Source organism: Dunckerocampus dactyliophorus, chromosome 14, assembly GCF_027744805.1.
Source record: "Dunckerocampus dactyliophorus isolate RoL2022-P2 chromosome 14, RoL_Ddac_1.1, whole genome shotgun sequence".
Taxonomy (NCBI): domain Eukaryota; kingdom Metazoa; phylum Chordata; class Actinopteri; order Syngnathiformes; family Syngnathidae; genus Dunckerocampus; species Dunckerocampus dactyliophorus.
Window position 1 is genome coordinate 3,317,961 of NC_072832.1, and position 26,736 is coordinate 3,344,696.

Consider the following 26,736-nt stretch of genomic DNA (forward strand, 5'->3'; position numbering starts at 1 on the left):
GAATGCAATTTTTAAAATGACATAAAAAATAAACCAAAAACTATTATTTTTATTTTAAAAATAGTTTTAAATGTATTATTTATTATTAAACAACTTAAAAAGAGCAGATTTGAATAAGTAGATAAAATAAACAAAAAAAGTATTATTTTTGTCATTTTAAAATAGTTTTAAAATTATTATTAAACAATTGAAAAAGAGCTGATTTTAAAAATGACATAAAATGAACAAAAAACAATCATTTTTTTCATTTGAAAATAGTTTTAAAATAAATACTAAACCTCTTCAAAAAAGCAGATTTTAAAACTACATAAAATTAACACAAAACAAATATGTTTCTCATTTTAAAATAGTTTTAAAATGATTATTAAACATCTTAAAAAGTGCAGACAGAGCATGCCTGTCATATGGAGGATATCATTTTTAGCCTAAACAAACCTCATTTTTTTAGCATAAACAAATATTAAATAAAAAATATATAACCAAAACACTTATTTTTGTTATTCCAAAAAAATGTCAAATGTCTCATGAGTCCGTGTGCGCCTGTCACATGTGGGATGATTCGTATTTTCTTTGATCAATGATCAGTTTCTGTCATGTGTCGTCTTTTTAATGGCAGCTCTTGTATGATGTTGTCATTTCGGGTTCCCTTTTGAAACTTTGTTTTCTCCCACTTATTCTATTTCAAATGAAAGGAAAAATGGTATTCATGTGACTTTTTCCATTTTTTGGGCGGTGAAATACTGCTGTGTGACACTTTTTCATGTTTTTCCTGAATCCTGGAATCCTGGACTCTTTTAAAAATAGCCTTTGCGCAGCTTTAATATGGTTGAAATGTCCCGTACACACATGAACACAACAAGTCAGCTGCACTGCACGTGCACCACCAAAGCAGCAACAACGAGACAGTTGGCTGAAGGTTTTTACACACGTTGAGACCACAGCTGAAGCATCGTCATCATCATCACCATACAGCAAATTACCGTTTTTAATGGTTGTCAAGGTACATTTGTTGAAAAAAGGACAAATAAAGAGCAAGATAACATATACTGTATATTAAATCACAAAGCGATGCATCAACTCTGTAAAAAAACACGAGCACTCAGCGTATCACGTATTGAAAGGCAGCTGGCGATGACTGACTGGCCAAAATTATTATTTTTTAAATCACTAAAAAAGGCACACGATGTTATCTTGATATTACGGTTGACCACCTTTACTTTGGCTTCCTCTGTGCGGCGTCACGTTTATTTCCCAATGGAGACACGTTGATTTTTCACCATGGCAACAGCGCGGGACAAAGATTCTCACCGGCTTCATCTTTAAAGATAAGCCCTCCTTCACGGCAAGACTGCCCAGCCGATCCTGGTTGGCATCTGAGGTTATTCCGGGTAAATGCGGTGAAACAGTGGAAGTAGAGAATAAAGGCATCCGTGTGTTCCTGGCTCAAGCTGTGGCCATCCAACAACCTTTTAGGAACATTTTCACGCTGTCGTGCAAGCGTAAAAATAAGCTATATTTTCAACTATCTCTCTGTTGCACTATTAAACGAAGCCTTCGTAGATTTGTCTTCGCCGAAAACCATCAAAGTGCTTTTTCATCACAAGCTTTCAAGATGTTGTTTTCCGGAAATATCTCCTCCTCCTCCTCCTCCTCCTCCTCCTCTTCCATCATCATTATCCAAGCAGCTTGTTTGGGCAAAAGCCACTTTTATCTCTTTCTGTTGCAGTCTTTTTGCGTAGATTACATTTGATAGAACCTTTATTGGTCCCCCGGGTGTGTGACCTCAGGGATGTTCAGGAAATGCGAGCGGCCCGTCCGCAAAGCAAAGAGAGTCGTACTGATAGCGGAGATGAAAACGGAGTGACTACCGCTGCTTATTTTCGAACATTTAATTGGATTGGAACGTGTAGTTGATTTTTCCACGTTTTCCCTGCATTTTCAAATCATTTTTGATCACCGGTTTGACTGCAGTTGTTTAAAAAGAAATGAATGAATTTGAATAATAAATAATATTCATTTTTTCCAAGAGAAGGTTTGGGTTACACGTGACAGTAATAGTAATAGTATTTGGGCCGCATTGAGGGGGAGAAAAAAACGACATTTTGGGAATAAAGTCGTGAATTTACGAGAAAAAAAAGTTGTATATTTCCAAGAATGAAGTCGTGAAATGATGAGGAAAAAAGTCGTAGATTCCCGATAATAAAGTCGTACGTTCACAAGAGTAAAGTTGTGAAATGTACGAGAAGAAAGTGGAAATACGATGAGCCAGAGAGCACAGCTCTTCAGGAAGGAAGGAAACTTTCCTTTTGCTTCAGGCCAGCTTTTATTTCTAACGTGGCGGAAAAACAGAGCAGTGGAACTCCAACAGATTAGCACGTCTTCCGCCTCTCTTACTCCGCCCCCTCCACATGACCAAGGCCAAAGGTCACATGTCTCCCCTTTTCATAAACATACGACTTTATTCTCGTAAATGTACAACTTTTTTTCTTGTGAATTTCCAACTTTTTTTCTTCTAAATTTACGACTTTAATCTTTTATAAACGACTTTATAAAAAAATCGGAGATTTCGAAAATACATTTGTAAATTAATGAGAAAAAAGTCATAAATGTACGACTTTATTCCCGTAAATTTCCAACTTTATTTTCCTTGTATATTTTTGACTTTATTCTTTCATAAACGACTTTATAAAAACATCTGAGATTTCGAGAATAAAGTGGTAACTTTCCGAGAATAAATGAGTAAATTCATGAGAAAAAAAGTCATACATTTCCGACTTCATTCTCGGTCATAGAGTCACAAACATCATTTTGAAATGGATATTATTTTGGAGGATGCAGTCTAACATGCCGTTGCGTTCATACCCCACTTGAAGGCGTGTATACATTTGCTTCATTGCGTACAAATAATAATACTCATACATTTAAAATATGAACGCCAGACATTTCTTTACTCGGTTTCCTGTACTTGTTTTTGAGCAGTGCATAGTTCCATTGGTAATTATTCATCAGCGTATGTTTTCTAATGAATCGCTGCGTTAACAATCCAATTGAAGGCGTGTCTACATTTGCATGCTTGCATAAATGCATAAATAATAAACATGAATTAAAAAATTGAACCTCCCAAAAAATGATGAGGCATTTTTTTTACTTGCTTTTTTTGGGACATATTTTGTTCTATTTTTGATTTATTTATTTTTTTACAGTGCCATTATATTTATTCTTATTATTCATCAGTTTCAAATACTTCTTGTCTTTGAATATAATACGTGTAATTAAAAAAAAAAGTATTTACATCAGGGGTGTCCAGACTACAACCCAGCGGCCACTGGAGGCCCGCAGCTCGTTTCTTATTGGCACATTCTCGAAATCAAATGAAACACAAAAACAACAGCAACAAAGCAGAAAGATGAATAATAATACGCTGTACCACTTTTTTTGCATAGCCTTTATACAAAAGAAAACGTATCAAAATGGCCCCCACATCCTTTGACGTTTCCATTTGCGGCCCGAGCTGGAAAAAGTTTGACCAAAGTTTGATTTATGTTCATTTTCCATGATTATTATTATTATTATTACCTTTCCACTCTGATTGGCTGGGAGAAATCACTTAAAAATAACATGTAATAAATAAAGGTGGTCACTTTTCTATTTTTAATTTAGATTTTTTTTTTGTTGCATTTTTTGGCCAGGCAGTGTGAATACAAAGCATAGCGCACGAGACACTTAATCACCAGCAATCCCAACGGCTACGCCACAAATACCGTCCATACAATCCTGCAAATGTGTGCGTGTGGCACGTTGAAGATCCATCCGTGTGCACTCAGACCCTCCGTAATGGCGCAGTTAATCACGCTCTTTGTCGTAACGTGTACGCCGGCTGCACTGTGCAAACACACGCTAATGCATCCGCTTTCAAATCGAGTCCGGTGTGGCCAACGCAGCTGCTTTGCCTTCATTCTGGAGAGTGAATTTTACACACAGAGAGAACGTGCAGATCTGCTTCATGTCTGTCGTCAAAAGTCCAGGCACGCCTTGGGAATACTTTTTACACAGACAAGTAAAGTATACGTTAAGGTAATTAAAGATACAACACTTACTGTATGTGTATACAGTGTCACATGGCACTTGCACAAACACGTGCACAAAATGATCTGATGATTACCTCAGCCAAGTGCAAAACAAAACAAAAAACAACCAGCGAGTTATTCCCTTCTGATCCTGGCCAGTTAGCTAGGTAGCGCCACTGCACAAAAATGAACATTTCAAGACATTTTCTAGCAGATTGGCACAGGGGCGAAGGAAAAAAGTGTTACATTTCGGTGCATATCTGGTTCAGAGTCATTTATTTTGGCTTTTTCATGTTACGGTACACATGCATCGGGGGCCAAATCGGGAAATGACCCATGAGAACCAGCAGATGGAGCCGTTGTGTAAAAAACACAAAACATTCAAACAGTGGCATTAGCGCCACGTTGGAAACAAAAAATGTAGATTTCGAGAATAAAGTCGTCAATTTACGATAAAAAAATGGTAATAATACGAGAATAGAGTGAAGTCATAACATGAGGTGTGACGGCGGCGTACGCGGCGGCGGGGAAATAGAGCACAGCTCTTCCGGAAGGCAGGACACTTTCTTCCTGCTCCAGGCAAGCTTTTACTTATAACGAGGCAGCAAAAGAGAGCAGGTGAGCACAAACAGATTAGCATGTCTAGCCCTTCTCACGTCCGCCTCCACATGCCCCGCCCCCTCCACATGCCCCAGGCCAAAGGTCACATAAGTTCCCCCCGTTCATAGCTGCCTCAGGCAATGCCGGGAACATAAAGTTACCAGTTTTCTCTCGAAAATGTACGACTTGATTCTAACATTTGGAACAGGCATTGCCTGAGACGGCTATGAAAAGGGGGACTTTTGTGACCTTCGGCCCTGGTCAAATGTAACATTTTTTTTCTCTGAAATGTATGACTTTATTCTGGAAATCTCTTTTGTTTTTGTTCAATGTAGACCCAAATACGCCGCGTTCATTACCGCCCCCTGCAGGACTGGACTGGAACAGCGTTATTTTTTAATTGGATTTTTCTGGAATTGGATTGAGTTGGATGGGAGTGTACCTAATAAAGTGTCTGCTTATGCATTTTCGGGGGGGCGTTATGATGATACACGCATTTAGAGATAATACGTGTCTTCTGTCTTCTGTTTGTCTGCGTTGTCACAATGGCAGGCGAGATCACTTTAATCACAATTCACCCACCAGTGAACATGAATGCACGTTTCAGTGCAGCGTCGTCGGCGCCACCTCCACCCTTTGGCGAATGATGGCGGCTTTAGCATCCAGCATATCAAAGTTAGCGCGTGTGTAAAGTAATTAGAGCCCCGTGGTGACTTGTGTGAGTTCCGAGTTGAGATCGTCGTTGGCGATGCGGCGAGAGTCAACGTACGACTCCTCCACGGCTAGTCATACCTGCACAGAGACCACATGGAACACAAACATGCTAGCGTACGTGTAATGCAGATGCCATCAACGTCGTATCAGCAGGAGACAGACGGTCAACGACTTGCAGACAATTACTTTCTACGTTTGGCTTGACGCTGACCATGTTTTCCAACCAATCTAGCTCAAATTTTACACACATGGGCTTGTCAGTCCCTCGAAGGTGTGCGCTAAATATGGTGGTGATTCCACTCGACACACTCGAGTTACAGCGGGTGTTTTGGAGCGAGCCGTGTGGAAAAATTCAAGCCAAGCCGACGGTGGGGTTTAATAACAGCGCCACCATGTGGTGTACGTGTCAGAAAAATAATAGCACAAGCAATAAGGCAGGGATGCATGTTGTGGCAAATTTTCACCCTTTTGCGTGCAGCGGTTCAGGAGAAGAAAAGTGATGCAAGCAAATACAATAATTTCATAGCCAATGTCACTCATGACATTTGGCAACTGCAGGGGGAGCCGTGGAGCAACATGGAGCAACGGATTCTTATTGTGATGATTTTAAAAGTTTTAAAAAACACACACACCTGCTGATTGGACCTTTCTGCCGTCTGCGTGCTGTTGCGCTCGCGTTGCGGCGCCTTGCGTCTCGCCGCGGCGGCCCGGGACGAATTCTGGAGCTCGAGCAACGAGGGGCTGGACGAGCAGAACTCACGGAAACAACGCTTGAAGTTCTCGTCCAAGTAGCCGTAGAGAACCGGGTTCAGGCTGCTGCAGGGGTCACCGACAGGACACGTGAAGAGTATTGCTGCTACTGGTGCTACCAGTTGCTGGATGGCTAGCGCTGCTACCTGTTGGTGTAGCCCAGGGCGATGCAGAAGTGCCAGGTGATGGTCTGCAGGGTGGAGCTGGGGATGTTGATGAGGGCGGTGATGATGACAAAGATGTGGATGGGCGTCCAGCACACGATGAAGACCGCCACCACCACGAGGACCATGCGTGTGATCCGACGCAGGTTCCTGTCTTTCTCCTGGTGGGGGTGTGAGGGGTGGAGGGGGCAAATGAGCAGTCATCACACACTTTGACGTCCCATTTGTGTGCAAACATGGTTGCTAGTCAAAGATCCGCCACATGACGGAAGCGTTTTGCTGTTTATGGGAATCTACAGCTGAAACAGTAGTCAGACATCCCGTACGTTACAAGATCCTTTACATCATAGGAGTGCTCTGCTGTTTTTGATGACCTACTTCAAAACCGCGAGTCAAAGATTCTCTATGTGACAGGAGCGCTCTGCTGTTTTTAGGAATCTACGTCAAAATCACTAGCCAAAGATCCTCTATTATGCCGGAATCATTGTGTTTTGAGGAATCTGCTTTAAAGTTGCCAATCAAAGACCTGCTGTATAACAGAAGCAATTTGCTGTTTTTCGGAATCAACTGCTGAAACGCTAAAGATCCACTATAGTACAAAAGCACTTTGCTATTGTTAGGAATTTACTGCAAAACCACCTGTCAAAGATCCTTTACGATAGGAACGCTCTGCTGTTGTTTGATGACCTACTGCAAAAACACTAGTCAAAGATCCGCAATATTGCAGAATCACTTTGCTATTATTAGGAATTTACTGCAAGACCAGCAGTCAGAGATCTTTGCCGATATGAGTGTTCTGCCGTTTTTGAGGACCTACTGCAAAAACACCCATCAAAAATCCTCTATATGACAGGAGAGCTTTGCTGTTTTTAAGGACCTACTTCAAAAATGCTAGTCAAAAATGATCTTTATGACAGAATCACTCTACTGTTTTTAGGAATCTACTTTAAAATCACCTGTCAAAGATCTTTTGGAAGACAGAATCATTTCACTGTTTTTAGGAATCTACTTCACCCAAGTCTTCTAAGTCACCAAAGAGCCTCTACGTGACAGCAGCGTTTTGCTGTTTTTTGGAATCTACTGCTAAAACGTTAGTCAAACATCCATTATGTTACAGAAGCACTTTTGCTATTATTGCCACTAGTCAAAGATCCTTTGCATAATAGGAGTGCTCTGCTGTTTTTGAGGACCTACTGCAAAAACGCTAGTCAAAGATCCTCTATATGACACGAGAGCTCTGCTGTTTTTAAGGACCTACTTCAAAAACACTTGTCAAAGATTCTCTCTATGACAGGAGCACTCTGCTGTTTTTGGGAATCTACTTCAAAATCACTAATCAAAGATCCGCTGTATGACAGAATCATTCTGTTATTAGGAATCTACTTCAAAGTCGCCAGTCAAAGATCACTTATGTAACAGAAGCACTTTGCTATTATTGGGAATTTACTGCAAAACCACTAATCAAAGATTCTTTACATGATAGGGGAGCTCTGCTGTTTTTGAAGACCTACTGCAAAAACACTCGTCAAAGATCCTCTATATGACAGAATCGTTCTACTCTTTTTAGGAATCTACTTCAAAGTCGCCAGTCAAAGATCACCTAGGTAACAGAAACACTTTGCTATTATTGGGAATTTACTGCAAAACCTCGAGTCAAAGATCCTTTATATGACAGGAGCACTCTGCTATTTGTAAGGACCAACTACAAAAACACGAGTCAAGGATCGTCGATGTGACAGAAGTGCAAAAATGCTAGTCAGAGATCCTCTACGTGACAAGAGTGCTGTGCTGTTTTGTTTTTGTTGAGTGCGAGTGGCGTAACACGTCTTTGGTAGCACTTTGGTAAAATGCAGTCGTGGAGTAAATTTAGCTGGCCAACCTGCGAACCCGACAGCATGCGGACGCTTTTGAGGCGCAGGATCATGAGGCCGTAGCACACGGTGATGATGAGGACGGGCATGATGAAGGCAAAGATGAAGACGCAGATCTTCAGCATGGTGTCCCAGTACCAGGAGGGGTGGGGGAAAATCAGCTTGCAGTCAACAATGCTGGAGGCTGTGCAGACACACACACAAATCCACATAGCATGAGCATACAAGTACTTCCAAGCAGCATATCATGCACTGTCTTCAATATAGGTCACAACACCCCATCACGCATAGCGCCTCTATGGGTCTAAAATGTCTGTAAATGTGTTGTCTGTCTTCTTTCTTCTTTGTGAGTTCTCTGAGGCACAGCAGCAAGCAGCATATCATGCACTGTCTTGGATAAATAGTTTTAAAATGAACACCCATTAGAACAAGCTAGCATAGCAACTGTATGTACAGTATGTATGTCCACTGTCTCTGTTTCACCCCCTCCTGAATTTAGTGAGGCATAGCAGCCAGCAGCATATCATGCACTGTCATGAATGTAGATTTTCTCCAGTGAGACAGTCCAGCATAGTGCCTGTTCGTCTGAATTTGCACAAATTTGGCTCCATTCGCTTCCTTTTTTTCCTTCAGCGGTAAGCAGCATAGCATACACTGTCCTTTAAATGAACATTTTCAAAACTAAAGCCTATCACAAAAAGACTATCTTTCTGCAGATATGTGCAAATGTTGTCCTTTTTCCTTCTTCGTGAGCTCAGCAAGGCACAGCAGCGAGCAGCATATCATGCGCTGTTGTGATTAAAGACCTTTATTTTCCTCCAGCCACGTTTAAAACGGCTCCTGATGGAAATGCTGTAGCTAATGTTGCATTTTTTTTGTGTCTTGTCTTCCATGCTGCATATTTAAGCGCCAAGATGTTAGCATGGCTGCGCTTGTTAGCCTGTAATCAATGTTTTCACAGCATTTTCAGTGTAATGTAGCCTCAGTGAATACTTCATTAGGCACACCTGCACACTTCAAGTGAGATCCAATGCAAGATTTGCTTCATAAATGCAAAGATTGTGACCCTTTAGCAACATGCTAAAGACCACTGCACGCCACAATGAGAAACATTTGCATAAATTCATTCAAAATGAATGTGCTGAGGCTGCCTGAGGGCATAAATGTTAGCCATTTGAAGTTTAGCAGCGTTCCGTGTCTATAAAGCCCCTTCATCAGTAAATCTCTCACTATCACCCCTCTGCTCCAAATAGAAGCAGGATCACGCTTGGCTAATTTAATTGGCAATTTTCTCTCCATAACCTCTGCTGTTAAGCTGAGCTTGCTCCCAAACAATATGTGCATTTATAGGAGTCGCCAGGATGTCGTATAGCCTTTCATTTGGAGGAAGCAGTAAATAGTTCTCCCTTACAAACCATTCCCACACTTTCTATGAAACTTTAACACGTTTTACGTCTGCTCACATTGGCAGCAATAGCATGACTGTGTAGCTTGATAATCTGTAGTATACTGTCTCATATGCAGTATGTTGGATGTACGTTTCATGTAGATGTTTGTGCATGTGCTGCTGATGGAGTGTTCTCTTCCTAATTATGTTTGCACCGTGTACGCGTCTCTCATTTCTGCTTTCAAGGGCTTGCTGAAAAAACACCAGTTTTTCGAAACGCTAGTCAAAGAGTCTCTGTATGACAGGAGCGCTCTGCTGTTTGGAGGACATACTGGGAAAATGCTAGTTTACATGCGAGATCCTTTACATGACAGGAGCGCTCTGCTGTTTTTGAGAAGCTCTATGTGACAGGGGCCCTCGACTGTTTTTAAAAACCTACTGCAAAATCACTTGTTATACAGCCTCTCTATGATAGGAACATGGTGCTGTTTTAAGGACCTACTGCAAAAACAGCGAGTCAAAGATCCTTTATATGACAGCTGCGGTCTGCTCTTTCTAAGGAGTACTGTGCTATTTTTAACGATGACTTCCACGTGACGGCCATGGAGGCTATGAACAGTGAAGAACAATGATGCTTTTTTTAGGGATCTACAGGGAAAAAAACGTCAAACTGCTGTGTGACAGGATCACCCTGCTGTTTTTAAGAAGCTCCTGCAAAAACACTTCAAAGATTGTTGGTATGACAGGAGCACGCCGGTATTTTGAGGGCTCTACTGCAAAAAAAAATGCTAGTTATTGAGCCTCTCTAAGATAGGAACATGGTGCTGTTTTTAAGAACCTACCACAAAAAACGCTAGTCAAAGATCCTCTATATGTCAGGAACACGGTGCAGTTTCTAAGAACCTACTGCAAAAACACCGTAGGGGTCTACTGAAATGCTAGCCAAAGATGAAACATTAATCCAAGAGCAAACAACTGGTGGCGGGAAAAAACCCTCGTCAAAGATCGTGAATTTGACAGGAACACTCGGCTGTTTTCAAGAACCTACTGCAAATAGGCTACTTAAAGATCCTCTATATAGCAGGAGTGCTGCGCTGTTTTCAAAGACGACTTACGCGTGACGACCGTGGAGGCCATGAACATGACGGGCAGACCGATGGCGGACGACAGGATCCAGTTGCAGACGTTGACGATCTTGGCGTTGCGCGGCGTCCTGAAGTCCAGGGCCTTGACCGGGTGGCAGACGGCCACGTAGCGGTCGATGCTCATGGTGGTGAGCGTGAAGATGGAGATGAACATGTTGTAGTAGTCGATGGACATCGCCATCTTGCACAGGATGTCCCCGAAGGGCCACGTCCCCATCAGGTAGTTGACGCTCTGGAAGGGCAGCGTGCTGGTGACCAGGGCGTCTGCCAGCGCCAGGTTGAAGATGTAGATGTTGGTGGCCGTCTTCATCTTGGTGTACCTGTGCTCACACACAAGGACGAGATGAATGAGAGCCGTCATCAGAGTCTTTTCATCATCGGGCCCCTCGTTTGCTGCACGATGTTTCTCACTGACAACAAAAAATAGCAAAATGATGACGCAAGACAGCCATTAAATTGCAAGACTAGTCAAAGATCCTCTATAACAGCAGCCATCTGCTGTTTTTAAGGACCAACTGCAAAAAATGCTACTCAGAGACGTGACAGGAGTGGTCTGCTGTTTTTAGGGAATCTGCTGCACTTTTTGAAGATCCACTACATGACGGGCGGTCTGCTGTTTTTTAGGATCTACGGCAAAAGCGCGGGTCAATGATCCTCTACGTTACAGCAGTGCTCTAGCACATTTGAAGGGGTTTCTTAAAGTTAGCAGCCAAGAAGCAAGCACTCTGCTGTTTTTGGGAACTACTGCAAAAGCACATGTCAAAGATCCTGGATATGACGGGGGTGCACTGCTGTTTTTAAGGATCTACTGCAAAAATGCTACCCAAACATCCTGTATATGACAGGAGTGGTCTGCTGTTTTTTGTGAATCTATTGCAAAAACAGCAGTCAAAGTTCCACTCCACGGCAGGGGCGGTCTGCTGTTTTTAAGGCAAAAGCGCGAGGCAAAGATCCTCCATATGAAAGGAGTGCTGTGTTGTTTTTAAGGACCTACTGCAAAAAAGCTAAACAAAGATCATCCATGTGACACGATGGCTCAGCTGTTTTTAAGTACCAACAGTAAAAGCGCTAGTCCAAGATCCTCTGTGTTACAGGAGTGCTCTTTTGCAGGAGGTTCTTAAAATCAGCAGTCAAAGATCATCTACACGATAAGGACCTACTGCAAAAGCACTAGTCAAAGATCCTGTATATGACAGAGGCACTGGTTTTAAGGATCTGCTGTCACAAAGCCAGTTCAAGATCCGCTATATAACAACATTGTGCTGCTGGACCTACTGCAAAAATGCTAGTCAAAGATCCTCTATATGCCAGGAGAACTGCCTGTTTTTAAGGACATGGTACAGAAGTCAAATAGTCACCAGTCAAAGATCCTCTATATGACAGGAGAACTGCCTGTTTTTAAGGACGTGTTACAAAAGTCAAATAGTCACCAGTCAAAGATCCTCTATATGTCAGGAGAACTGCCTGTTTTTAAGGACGTGGTACAAAAGTCAAATAGTCACCAGTCAAAGATCCTCTATATGACAGGAGAACTGCCTGTTTTTAAGGACGTGGTACAAAAGTCAAATAGTCACCAGTCAAAGATCCTCTATATGACAGGAGAACTGCCTGTTTTTAAGGACGTGTTACAAAAGTCAAATAGTCACCAGTCAAAGATCCTCTATATGACAGGAGAACTGCCTGTTTTTAAGGACGTGTTACAAAAGTCAAATAGTCACCCGTCAAAGATCCTCTATATGACAGGAGAACTGCCTGTTTTTAAGGACGTGGTACAAAAGTCAAATAGTCACCAGTCAAAGATCCTCTATATGACAGGAGAACTGCCTGTTTTTAAGAACGTGTTACAAAAGTCAAATAGTCACCAGTCAAAGATCCTCTATATGACAGGAGAACTGCCTGTTTTTAAGGACGTGGTACAAAAGTCAAATAGTCACCCGTCAAAGATCCTGTGTGCTCTGCTTTTTTCAAAGAAAGACTTTGCTGTCATGGCATCAAGATTGTCCCGCTTCACGTTATTCGCCCTCCCCGTTTCTTTTTGTTTATTCCTCAGTAATCCCAAATCCTCTTAACAAGCTCGGATGACATGTTTGTTCATTAAATTCTAATTAACTAGACAGCTTGCGTGTTTGTTATTTGTCATCTTGATTTGACGAGGGAGCCGCGCAGCTGCAGGCGTCCGTACTGACGGTGATAGCGTTGTTAAAAAGTGGTTTTGTGTTGCCGTATGGACGCCCCCGTGAGTTCCGCCTTTAATGAGCGCTCATCTCCGCCGCACCCTCGACGCCTCACCATCGGATCCTATTTCCTACCTCCTAATTCCTATTGGGCTTCCATCTCCATTCACGCTGCGACACTACGGGCCCACAGCGTGCCACGAGGCACTCAGCAGCAGAAGGTGCGCTTGTTTTGAGCACCCTGGCGGCCACGTCCTTCTCCTTTTAGTTGTCGTTTGGAACACGAGGTCTGTTTTTGTTTCACCGCAAACTCTTTTCAACTAATCTCTCCCAAACTTTCAGCCATTATGATCACTGCAAAAAGCCTCTCAGCGGTCTTTAAAAACAGCAGCGCACTCACGCCATTCAGAGGAACTCTGACAAGTGGAGTAGATTCCTAAAAAGAGCGGAGTGCTTGTGTCATTCGGGGGATCTTTGACTAGCTTTTTTTGCTGTAGTTTCTTAAGAACATCATGCAAAGGTTTTATGCAAGTGTTTTTGCTGTAGATTCCCTAACAGTAGAACACTCCTGTCTTGTAGAGAATCTTTGACGAGAAGTACCTGTAGTAGCAGGAGAAGCAGCAGTAGCTCCTCAAAAACAGCAGTGTTCCTGTCACATGGAGGATCTTTGACTCGCGTTTTGCAGGAGCTCTTTAAAACAGTAGTGTTCCTGTTATTTAAAGGATCTTTGACTAGCTTTTTTGCTGTCGGTCCTAAAAAACAGCGAGCGCCCTTGAGTCTTTGAGTGGCGTTTTTGCTGTTGGTCCTTAAAAATAGCAGCCCTCCTGACATTCAGTACAGATAACCTTTGACTGGCGTAATGGAAGTAGGTCCTTAAAAACAGCACAGCGCTCTTTCATTGGTCATTTTGCCCAGGGGTTGGGGACTCCTGGGCAAAATTGGGAAAACCAAAAGAAGTTATTTTGAGAGTTATCTGCTCTGCCCTCTTTGTGAAGTGAAGTCAACGAGTAAGTAGCCCTTAAAAGTAAAGAAATAATCTAACATGTCTAGAAATATGATGTGAAGTCTTGGCAAGCGGCAAATAGTTTTCGGTGTGACATCATAGTTCCACCTCCAAGTTTGTTGCCGTTGGACTTTTTGTGCCGCCCGTTAAAGCAGGAGGCTGTGCTTTTTCTTTGTCGCGCTGACTCATTTCCTGAACCTTTTGCCTTTTACTGTCAAACTCCTTTTGAAGCTGGGCCGGCCGGCGGGGATGGTGTCGTTTCAACAAACGACAAAGCTGAACGCACAACAGTTTTGCAGCGCGGGGCCATTCATCTTCGGGCCTGGTGTTATACAGCACAAACTAAACATCGTTTGTCATTAGCGGGAGAGCGTGTGTGCTGCTGCTGCTGATGCTCAGCTATGATGCCGCGCTCCGCTCCCGTCCCGCCAGTGACGCTGTCCATGCACCCTGAGGGGCTCTGATGGATTCAGACCGTGAACTAACAATCCCTTGAAGTTCCATGGAATTCAATTTTGAGGGAACATAACTTCAAGGAAAATGTGTTCATACGGCAAAATCCAATGAAAAAGTCACCAGACTAGAACATGTCCCGCACGCCGCCACTTGATCACATTGTGGAACGTCATTTGTCGTCACATTAGCGCCGCACTGGTGCTCATCTATCATGAGCGAGGGGAAGGCGACGGCTGTAAACGGCACTTATACGCTCATCATCCACCCACACGCGCACACATGCGAGTGGACGGTGGAGCGTCAAAGTGTCACCACCGTGGAACATTTATGATGTACTTATTATTTGTTGTTATCTACCGTCCCCACAAGTGGAATAAGAGCCCCTTTCACGCAGATTCCACCTACAGAGCCGTAGGAGTGAATCCCGCATGTGCATTTCACGCAGCAATGTGGGACATTGCCGTAACTGTTTGTCAGAATTCTGTTGTCATTTTATTCGATGCGTAACAACGTCCGCACTCGCGTCAGGAGTGACAGACGTGTTAAGTGTCCAGTCCCGGCTTGGCGGGATACGCTTTCACACAGGCGCCGTCCCGCCCTCCGTTCCAGCGCTGTTACGGCTACCGCCAAACCTGGAAAACTGGTGGGCCAACTTCTTCCCCACCCCGTTCATTCAGTAGTGGTGCTTTTCACACAGAACAGCGACGCGGCCAGGAAGAAGGCATTGTTGGGCATCGGGCATTGTTGCACGCTATCCGAGAGCTGCTATGATATGCTGTGATCCTTTGAGAAGCCTTACAGAGCTCACTTACAGCACCTTCCTCTGTGGGGGGTATTTTAGCACGGGTCAACAGTTGAGAGCAGTTTGTGGGACTTTCAAGTAAGATTGTGAGTGCGAAGTTCCACATTTGTGCGACGGGGATGCCCTTCTTGTATCGACGCTTCTTGCCGTGTCGTCGTCATCCTGGCCAGTTAGATGTTTTCGTTTACTCTTTCTAGTCTTAATTAGGAAAAATTGACTCGCCAGTTGGGACGTTTGCAGTCCACCCGCCTTTGGCGTCCTTTGAACATCCATCTAGTGTTGCTGGCGGGCAAAGATGCTGAGCAAGGACGTCCATCAACAGCAGCGACATGGGATCTGATTGGCCCTTCGAGGAGCTCACTAGTCATTCATTCTACACGTTACGACTGCAGTGGAGCCAAAAGCACCCCACAAGGTCAAAAGCCACGTATTGTTTTCGTAACTATCTTCCTTGCATCTGCTGTCCTGTGTCTTGCGTCCTGCACAGGTTTGAAAACATATCTGTGCCCCCCTGATACGAGTTTGCTGTGTTCAAAGTGAGCTCCTCTGCGGTTTTCCGCACAATCCTTCCTCCAATCCAGTCTCTTTCTCAGTGTAGGAAGTCAGTTGCTAAGTTAGTTTCTCAAGCTGCTGTGCCTCCCCGCTTTGAAACCCGCTGGTCTAAATAAAGTATGACAAATAAAATAACTAACTACAAGTATTAAGTGTTCTTGGTTGTATGCCATCTTTGAATGAACCCACAAACACTGGTATTCATTTCATGGTCTTTGAATTATTTTCTACAACACATGAAGTCACACGGTGAAGGAGTGTTTAGCATGTTGGCCTCATGGTCAGGAGATCCAGGGCTGGAACCTCTTTGGGTACCCCCCGTGTGGAGTTTGCATGTTCTTCCTCCCTCATGCCAAACGTACTGCGTGCATGTTGGGCTAATTGGAGACTCCAGATCAGGGGCGTCCAAAGTGAGGCCCCGGGCGCCATTTACGGCCCGCGGCTGTTTTTTAATTGGCTCTCGGCGCATACTACATACACACATACTAACTAGAGAAGCACTCGGAGAGCGCAGACCTCCGCCAAGCGCCATAGTTCCCCCCCATATTGTGATTTGCAACAAAATAGTAGTGGTGCATTTTTTGGATCAGTCTTTGATGTTTTTTAGAACCTGTTGGAAACTTGTCCTGTATTTTTTTCCCCGAGTGCTCTGACCATTACTTGTGGAGTTATATGCACAAATGCCAAAAATGGTCCTGTCACGCAATGTTAAAGAATCCTTTAAAAGATTCCTGGATCCAGAGGGTGATCCGGATCACCCCCAAAATGTAATCAGTTCTTCCATATCCCATTTCCGACAATTCCTGAAATTTTCATCCAAATGCATTCAGAACTTTTCAAGTTATTTTGAACACAAACGCCAGCAAAAACATAACCTCCGTGCCAAAAAACCAACAAAAACTGCAAAACTGGCAAACAGACTGATCACGAGAATAAAGACAAAATATTAGGAGAATAAAGTCACGATATTAAGAGAAAAAATAGCATAAAATTGAAATATTAAAGGGTAAAAATGAGAAATAAGCAAAAGAAAGAATAAAGTTGCAATTTTAGGAAATTCAGGTTGGGTAAAAGTTACAATGTTACGCTAATAAAGTCAAAATATTAAGACAATAAAGACATAAAAATTAAGATGAAAAAATGTAAGAGAAGAAAGTTTAAATATTTACAAAAAACGAAAAAATAAAAATAGGAAAAAAAGAGTAAAAAAGCGTTATTTAAGGAGAAAAAGCATTTTTGCGTATCTACATGGGCTGGTTTAAAAAAAATGGAAAAGTGGCCCCCGCATCCTTTTGATGTTTTTTTTTTGGATGCGAGCCTCAGTGGCAAACGTTTGGACACGCCTGCTCCAGATTGTCCTTATGTGTGAATGTTGGCTGTTGGCTGTTGGCTGGACCCGTAGTCAGCTGGGATAGGCTCCAGCTCACCCTTGGCCCTAATGACGACCGGTGGTATAGAAACTGAATTGATGGCTGGAAGATACATGACATTAATAATTATATTATACTTAGAAATGTTCATTACCCAAAGTCACAAGGCCAGCGCTCATAAAAAAAATCTGTGTAAGTCAGAATAATGTTTTATTCCATTTTTTAATGTCAAAAAAGTATATGGTGTCTAGGAAAAAAAATGTAGGAGAAAAGGTTAACTGGCTATGAATTGCACGTGAGAGCCGCAGGTGGTGCTATGACGCCACCAACAAGAAGCCCATTTGAGCCAATCGGGAGCTTGAAGAAAGTCCTTACAGGAAAAGACACAGTCATCGTTTTCCTGTGATCTAAATGTCAGTTTGCTTGCTGGTTGAAACCCAAAACACACAAACGTCAACACAAATATGTAATTATTTAAATACGTCTTACTTCCACCGTGATCATTACCCGCCACATTTGCCTTGAAGCTCATTTTTACAAGGACAGGGTATTGATTGAAGCAGACCTAATTATTAAGCAGTCGATCAGTACAAGTAAGCATCGTTTGGAATGAATAAGTCAGGGAAAACAACACATTTTGAAGCTGCTGCTCGCAAGATCTTCGTGCTTTTTGAAGAAAAACACGAGCGTCTGTAACGACGTCATCCCTCGTATTGACTCATGTTATTGTAATCCTGTGGTGGTCGGGAGAACATCAGTCATAACAAGAACAACAACAAAAAAAAGGGAGGCAGTTTAGCTGCTGAGTTTGGTTGCCATGGCAACAAGACATACACAGCTTCCTGCCATGCAGGAAACGTACTCAAGAGACGCAGCTTGATTGCCCATCAGGATGAAGACACTTGCCACAGCGGAGGCTCATTTCTTTCGCTGTCTACAGGATTAATTACTCCTCATAGGATGCCTAACAAGAAGGCGGACGCCCTCTCTTTACCCCCGGCTGTGTGCAAATTCTCCACTTTAGTAAGAGCAGCATGTTGGAATTCCCTGCCTGAACGGAACACTCAATCTTTTGTTGAGGGCTTAAAGCAAATAAAAGAAAGCCGCAGGAACGAGGACAATTAAAGCAGCGGTGGAATCTCTCGGGTCAAATGCTGCAAAAGTGGTACAAAAATATCTCAAAACTAAAAAAACCAAAACTTTATGTTCAAGCCAAGTTGAACTGTTGCTAACCAAAACAGCAGCACCTACTGAGGCGATACAACATGTAGCCGAAGGTATAATGGCCACCCCGCCAGCCTCAAGAGAAACCAAATACCTCAGTTCTTAGGTTTGTTAGCTATCGCTCACAAAACAACATCAAAGGACATGAAAGCGCAATTGAACCGAGTCGCTACCGAAAGCAGCAGCACCTACTTTGGCAATGTAACATGTCGCCAAAAACACAACGGCTGTTCCCTCCTCCTCAAGAAAAAAAAATGGTCATAACTCGTAGCAAAGATCTCAGTTCAACAACAAAGAGCATCAAAGCCAAATTGAACTCTGCTGCTAACCAAAACAGCAACACCTACTGAGGCAACGTAACTAGCATGTAGCCAAAAGCATAATGGCTGCCCCTTCCTCTTCAAGGACAAATATTAAAACAGTAGTAATTTAATTCACCAGGAGCAATGACCTCAGTTCAACATCAAAGGGCATCGAAGCCAAATTGAACTCTGCTGCTAGCCAAAACAGCAGCACCCACTGAGTCAAAGTGTGGAGTAAACATGTATTAAACTTAAAGGAAAACTGCACTTTTTGGGGAATTTTTCCCCATCATCCACAATCCTTAAGTGAGACATGAACTCGTATGTTTTTCTGTGCGTTCTAAAGATATAAAAACAGCTAAAAAAACCAAAAAGGCAGCTAAGAATGCACGTAACCTGACCTGCTTATTGCCCAAGCTACAGCGACATTGTTACTATTATTGTCATTAACATTGTTAGGCTGAGGAACTACTTAACTGGCGTAGTGACACCTTGCCACACCACGCCGGCTAGCCACTAGCCAGCTAGCGACTAGCTCCACCACACACTCGCTCACAATGCGTCAGGCCACTAACGAACGGTAACGCTACATATTGTGTTTTGTTTTTGAGTTTGGACAAGTTAATGCTAGGTGTAGCGTTTGTTTCTGTGCTGCTATGTGGAATCAATGCGCCCGGGAAGGAAGTTCCAGTAATGTTTAAAAATGACCGAAGTACGGCAAAATACTGAAAGTATTGCAGGTTATCATAAATGTACTTGTTACTACACGGTTACAGCGTGGATAGAAAACTACAAAACCTTGTTGGAGGTTTTTGGAGGTGTTTCAATAACGCGCCTTGTAGGCGGAATAGGTGTGTCCCATTGCATGCATTTAATTAGCTGCCTCTTTTTAGCTGTTTTTATATCTTTAGAACACACAGAAAGGAGGAAGACTTTCCACTAGTGTTGTGTGCCTCAATGTTTACATTCAGGTCTAGTTGCATAATAATCATTTTCATTGTGTTTGAAACTCCTGTTGCACTTCAGTGGTTGCTGATATCATTTTACCCCAGCTTCATTATTTATGAATGAAAACATAATATAGTTTCGTATTATTCTAAGATGTGTTTCCCCAGCCGTTGTTACTAATTGCAGGGCATTACTTCACTGTATGTGCAAAATCAATGTAGGAAAACCCTCTTGAGAAGACATGTAAACAACTTCACGGCACTTTGCGTGATCGCGTCAGGGTTTTGGCGGCCACGTTCATCACTTTGGATGTTGGCCAAAGCTATTGTCAGCATCTGTTTTGCTTTAGCTTCAATGGCGTCCGGCAGGAGGAAGTCAAAAGCAGGATAAAACTAACAATGTGCTGTGGTGTGATGGTGAGGGACGCGCTGTATAATCTATTATAAATTGAACACTGTTGCTAACCAAAACAGCAGCACCTACGTAGGCAACATGTAGCCAAAAGCAGAAAGGCTGCCCCTCCCTCCTCAGGAAAATAAACAGGTCATAACTGCATTCATTAATCAGTAGCAATTACCACAGTCACAGATTTGTGAGGTGTTGTTCACGTGAGGACTGATTCCTGTCATCTTCACATCATATTTCTCGTGGCTCGCACTTCACAATCAACCGTGGGGCTCGTGGAAACTTCCAGACGAGCAGCCCCCCTCAAAAGAAGCCCAGATGGAGCGCTGCTCACTGGGGAGAAACTGCTGACGCTGCTCCGCTCTCCAAAGTCCTTTTTCATGGTAACGCTCTCCGCCACACGCTCCTCAGCTGATTTTCTTCATCTCCTCCGCTCGTGTTTGCCAAGTTGGCTAACGCGCAGAAGGAAGGAAGGAAGGCGAGAAGATAAAGAAGCGTAGTTACACTTTATGGCCTGATGCGTTGCCAGGGGAACGCCTCACCTCCTCACTCGCTCGTCTCTGTTTAATCCGGTGAGATTGCATCCGAGTCTGCCAGCGTCCAAGTGGGGATGACTGCATTTTTATTAGCCAGGAAATGTCTACAATGCGCCATTAGCGAAATGGATGCTAACGTTAAAAGAGAACGAGACTACTTCATCTTTCCAAGAACCGTGTTTGGTTACTTAAGCGACATGTACCGTGTAGTCCTGCTGTTCGTGTGTACACCCTGCATCCGTTCCTTAAATCAGCGCACAGTAAGACGAAGTCACAGCGTCAAATTAAAAGCACAAAATGAATACACACCCGCCATCCACCAGTATGAGCCTGGGGTTTGTTTTTCAGAGAGAAGATTGATTATGTTTGATGTGTATGGTAGAAGGCAGTGTGCTAGCATGAATGAACTTGAGGTTGTGCCCCAACAAATACGCACATTAGCACTCAATAACGTCATCAAAACTTACTCTTACACATTCCCACATGGTATCAGCATTTGAGGCCGATGAGGCGAAAGAAAAACGGTAAAAATACAGCATAGTAGTCTGTCTGTGCAGCGTGGGAGACAGTTAGCATACGCACAATGGTGCGGTCAAGGACCGTCAAACAAACCGGGACCCCGGCTTGAAATGATTGCAATCGTAAATGGAAAGACCGCCGCCAAGGCCGGACAATCCTGTCTTTCAGAGGTACGACCCTTCTATTTTGCATGTTATCTAATTCTGTCATGAAAGGTCAAAGGAAAATGCTGAAAAATCTGTTTACAACAGGGCAGGCGCAGCAAAAACATTTTTAAACCTGCAAAGCTTCATTTGAATTCTTTGAATTTTAATTCTTTGAGTGAAAGTCTAATCAAATTGTTTTTAAAATTTATTATTTAGATATTATTTAGTTGTAGTTTTTGTTTTTTTACATTATGTTTTTTTTTTTTTTTTACTTTTTTTGTCCAAATGTAAAAAATGATAACGAAAATATACTTTTGTTATTGAATATCGACAACGTTTTTTTTTGTTTTTTACAATATTTTGCCTTTATTGTGTTATTTCCATCTATTCGCCAAATAAAATTGCTCTGAGGTCGACATATGCAAAGATATTTGATGAAATTGTACTTGCAGACGGCCAATAAAAATTGAGCTGCGGGCCGAAAATGGCTCCCGAGCCACATGTGGACACCCCTGTCCTTGAATGACGTAATTCATGTTCTCATGTTGTCCTTCTGAGGCCGTGACGCTCATCTGACGTCCACATCTCTTCATTGACACTTCAAATGCCACACAGGGAGACGTTAGAGACTACAACCCCTCGTATTTAAAGGTCACATGATCTGTTGGCGTTTTCGCTTCAGGATCTTTGCACTGCACTAACAATTACTCATCATGAGCGCTCATACTTTGCATGTAATAGGCGGAAAATGACTTGATATCCCCACTCGTGTTTGTGTCCTTTGATAAAGGCCCCCAAAGTACAACCAATTTGGTTCCACTTTGAAGATGAAGCCTTGGCGGAGGTTTGCGCTCTCGTTGATGATTGTGGCTCCAAATGAGGGTTTGGAACATTTTGGTTGCCTTGACTCCAGTTTTCTCCCTCCAGAGCCTGCATGCGCTCATGCTGGTAGAAGATGAGGGCCATGGTTGCAGCTCAGCCGTCATTCAAGCGTGTTAAGGGAACAGACGTAGGACCGCCCACCTGTCACCTGACATGTAATGAAATGACTGTCAACCATGTTGCATGTGAGAGACGGTGGAAAAGATGTCTCCTAAAATAGTCCAGCCCTTTAAAGGGCATTAAGTGGAACCTTCTCAGGCAGGGGTGTCCAAAGTCTGGCCCCGGGGACCATTTGCATCCCTAATATAGTTTGTATTGGCCCACAGAATATTCTAACCTGGAGTTTTACAGGCAAATTTTGGTTGAGTGTCAAATTTGCACTTAAAATAAATTCTAATATTTAATAAATAATAACTTTTTAAAATGACATGAAAATGAAAACATGAAAATAACACTAGACACTTGGAGGAGTTGTTGTTCTTAATGTACCAAAAACAACAACAACAACAGCAAAAGAGTCCACCTTAACTTGTAACTTTGGCATCTGTGGCGGTGACAGATTGGGACCTGCTAGGCAAAAGTATTGAGACACGCTACGCTACAGTACCGTACTGTAATCCCTCACCTATCGCAGTTAATTGCATGCAGACCCGACCAGGATAAGCGACCAGGAAGGAGGATTCGATACCAATAAATGGAATACTTTGGTAGTCAGAGCATAGACAACCTATTTGTGACCTTTTAAATATGGTTTTGACCATAATTAGAGCCCGCTAGACATGAAATAGCACCCCTATAGTCAGCTTTGCAGTCATGTAAGCCAATATAGGAGCTATAACCAGAGAAAATAAGCCATTTAAGCCACAAATAAGGCTTGTGCTTGTCACAAGAAAGCATAGACTAAGCGTAATGCGGATTTTAATGCAGGGAGAAACATGGGAACGGGGACAAAATAAGAATTAGGATTGCAGTGGGGGGGGGGGGGGGGGGGGTGATGTGTGGCGGCTCGTCTGGTCGAGGCTGTGGGGTGGGGGTGCTCGTGCTCTGCCAGCTGGTCAGTAAACATACATCATATTCATTGTATTTATTATTGCTTATGATTCATTTTCCAATTTGTATTTTCGTTTAAGTGAACCCTATTTTTATTCTCATTATTTTGTTTTAATTTACCCTTTTTTAAAATGATTATACACATACACGTGCAACTCTCTTTCCCTCTCCAGTAGAGCACAACTACATGACTGCTATGTATCATTATCTTGTTCTTTACCTCTCATATTTGATGAATACTCTTTTGTCAGTATACACTTCTTATTCTGTGACAAATCTCTCAACGTCGCACAACCCTCCCCGCCTCTTCTCACCTGCCCTATGTCTTATGTATCGTGTTTTATAACCTCCTCACAATGTAAATATGTGCCTTTATATGTCTATCACTGTAAATACACGCTCAGTGTTTGCAAATTAAAAAAAAAGGCATATTGAAAAAAAGTGACTTGTGCTTGTGTGTGTTTCAATAAATGTCTTCCGTACGTGTGGACAGGAAGTGATGTCAGGGATTAAGAGTTGAGTTTCAGCCGGGGTACGGCCACAACAGTAGCCCGTGTTATTATTATGATGATGATCTTGATGGCTATTATTATTATTATTATTATTATTATTATGTCATTAATGTGCCTGCTTTGAGATCAATTCTAAAATAATAAAAGCCTGTCATTGGCAATCGAGTCTGATGAGTGTTGTTACTGACACCTAGTGGCCAGTGTAGACCACAGTCCACCAACATCGCCTTAAACAATTTGTGTTTTAGTTCATTTAGAACATTTTAATGCTTGAAAATGCTTAATTTAGGCCAAGAAAATGTAAGATTTGCTTAAATATGCATTTTTTAAAAACTAATAATAAGCTGTTGCCAACCACGAAGCAGTGATCATTTATGATTTATTATTATTAAAACTGCGATGGAGCGAGAAACGACTGTATGGGAATATGCAAGACATAAGTATTGGGACACACAAGGCAGAATTATTCAGATGTGCTACATATAAGTATTGGGACACAGCTTTGAGGTGAGTCCAATTATGTCACATGACTTCCTGTTCATATTCTTCTTCTCTTAACACCTTGTTGAGGCTGTTTTGGCTCAATTAGACAGAAAAGCAATACATGCCGGGATAATCCTTGGATGCTCTGTACTGACGTCGAGTGCGGTGCAGCTGACGTCACGCATGTTGTTTCTGGTGACTTTATGACATATTTTGCTCGAAATTTGTAGTTGAATGATTAATTCTGCAACCGCAATGTGAAGTTCAACCGGGCTTGCCTGGCAGAGGTCTTGTTTATCCTGTTAAAGGATAAACCAATTTATAGACAAGTTTGCAAGATATGCACACCTCCTCCTGTAGGGAGATAGGAATGTGTGAGCCATCATCTTGGCGCGCTGTTGGAGGCATTTTACGCACAAGCAGCTGCTGAGTCGGCAACACACACACACACGCACGCACACACACACACAGTTTAGAATTATAAACAAGGCGCGCACACACACAACACATTTACATAATGATGGTGTGAGCTTTTTAGTGCCACCTCACCTAACGATGATGTACATGACGAGCACGTTGCCCACCAGCCCCACCACGCACACAATGGAGTAGAGAGCCGTGATGACGATGGCGATGATCACCGGGTTCGAGTCGCCGTCGTCCGGTCTGCCGCTCAGCGTTCCCTCGCTCTCGCACCGCGCCTCCGTAATGTTGGAGACCCCGGTCAGGTTCCGACACAAACTGCCACCACCGACGCTGCTGGTGTTGTAAAACGCTGCGAAGTGGCTCCCGTAATCCGCATCCGAGCCGTTGCCTGCGCTCTCCATGGTCCTCAGCCCGCGTGTGTGCACCTCCTCCCCGGCAGAGTTGCTTAGCGGAGTCCCGGTGGTGGTGATGCAGAAGACGGTCGTGATCCAAAGTGGAGGCTGCGAGGGAATACAGGAGGTGGGGCAGTTGGAGTGAGGAGTGTGCGGGACAAGAGACGTGAAAAAGATAGTTTGCGTCCTTTCCTTCCTCCCTCCCATTCCTCTCCTCCTCACTTCTTCCCTCCCATTGGAGGAACTCCAACAACTTCCTTTTTTACCTCCACCAAGGAGGACACTTGGTGTGTTTCTTTTGTCATGGGTGGATTTTGAGAATCCGCATATGCGCAAATCTTAAACTAAATGTGCATCTTCGGGCCTGAAAACCAAATTGGATCCAGATTGCCCTGGGCTCCAATGTGAACTCGCCATCATGAAACCTTTCTGAAGTGTACCGTTTATTAACCGTTGTTAATATTAAGACGTTTCAAACAACAAAAAACGTAACCAACGCTGTAACGTTTGAATTGAATCCTTTTGATGCTCACCAAATTCAAGTCTCGCGAGACTTCGGGCCAGTCTCATGACATATGCTGACGTCTCCGCAGGTCGGAGTGTTGGTTGAGTTTCAAATTCATCATAAAAATATATCAGCGTGTCACGAAATCTTTGTCAAATTAAAACCAAATTGGATTTTTTTTTGTATCTGGAAACCAAATCAGATCCAGATTGCGGCCAGTGTAAACTCGCCACCATGAAACTTTGAATAACTGCACATAGGCAATGTTTGAAGTGACATTTTAGCGTTCTTAGGTGTCATACAAGTGTAAACACAGCGGTTAATATTAAAACGTTTAAACCAACAATAAGCACAAAGAACACAGGAACTAATTATTTCATTTGAAGTCGTATGAGATTTTTCACAAGTCTCGCAGAATATGTTGAAGGGTTGGACTTTGAAGGAGTATTTCTCTCAAAAATGTTTTCATTTCAAATGCATCATCAAAAATATCAACAAGTCAAAAAATCTTTGTCAGCTCAAAACAAAATGGGCCTTTTTGTATCCAGAATCAAAATCCAATCGGCTCCGGTGTAAACTCGCCATCATGAAGCCTTCAGTAACTATGCAGGCAATATTTGACAGGCAGGCAGATTCCTTGTTTGTTGCACTTGCAATAAAACGTATCGCTGCCTCGCATTACTGGTTTCTATTTGTAGTTTCCATCAGTTTGAGGAGGAACTGATTATCCCCGGACTTGTTTCCTCACACTCCCATGCTTCAGTGGTGCAACAGTTACTAGGAAACGACAACAACATGTAGTTCTCAGCAACCCGTGATAGTACGCTTGAGGCCTTTGGTTACTTGGATTTGCACTTGCGGCACGGCTGCGAGACCATGCCGGGGTCTATTTTGTCGGACGTGTGTGCCTGTGGAAAGGTGTTTATGTGTCCATATAGCTCTGCCTGTCAACTGCTGCATCCGTTGAAAGGCCATTTAGAGCAACTGGATCAATGTTTGCAAGGCCACAAAGACAGCGAATCAGCGCCCGCTGTGAAGACGTCAGCCACTCTGTAATGGGAATGAGTGTCGAAAGAACACCAATTAAGGTTCATTAAGGCTGATTACATACGGCGTCATCTCTTCCGCCACAGCAGGGAGAGTGACGACGCATTTTTACGTGGCCAAATCGTGATTTCTACAAGTGGTGGTATCCATTTATCTATCTAGCTGTCTGTCTACAGTATCTAAAGCCACATGAGGTAGATTGTTTTGTATTGTATGACAGGCATGCAGTGTAGTCATGAGCAAGTGAGTGTAATCCATTTGGGATTGATTTTAATCAAGATAATGTCCCTCCTGGTCTCATTAC

General features: G+C 42.9%; 1 protein-coding gene across 1 annotated transcript; it reads right to left on the bottom strand.

Annotated features, from left to right (window-relative positions):
* Positions 1–284: 284 nt before the first annotated feature.
* Positions 285–25,067, bottom strand: oprm1 (opioid receptor, mu 1). Its single transcript, XM_054799074.1, has 6 exons — positions 24,612–25,067; positions 10,669–11,018; positions 8,175–8,350; positions 6,278–6,456; positions 6,014–6,197; positions 285–5,459 (listed from the first exon to the last, which is right to left on the bottom strand). Exons 1-6 carry the CDS (start codon positions 24,887–24,889, stop codon positions 5,454–5,456), a joined length of 1,173 nt encoding a protein of 390 aa, XP_054655049.1. The 5' UTR covers positions 24,890–25,067; the 3' UTR covers positions 285–5,453.
* Positions 25,068–26,736: the final 1,669 nt, after the last annotated feature.

Excerpts from the sequence above, each read along its gene's own strand:
- oprm1 (XM_054799074.1), bottom strand. The coding sequence starts at position 24,889 with ATGGAGAGCGCAGGCAACGGCTCGGATGCGGATTACGGGAGCCACTTC. Across the intron at positions 6,457-8,174 it reads GCATGCTGTCGGGTTCGCAG|GAGAAAGACAGGAACCTGCG; the intron begins GTTGGCCAGCTA and ends CACCCCCACCAG. Across the intron at positions 6,198-6,277 it reads GCCCTGGGCTACACCAACAG|CAGCCTGAACCCGGTTCTCT; the intron begins GTAGCAGCGCTA and ends TGACCCCTGCAG.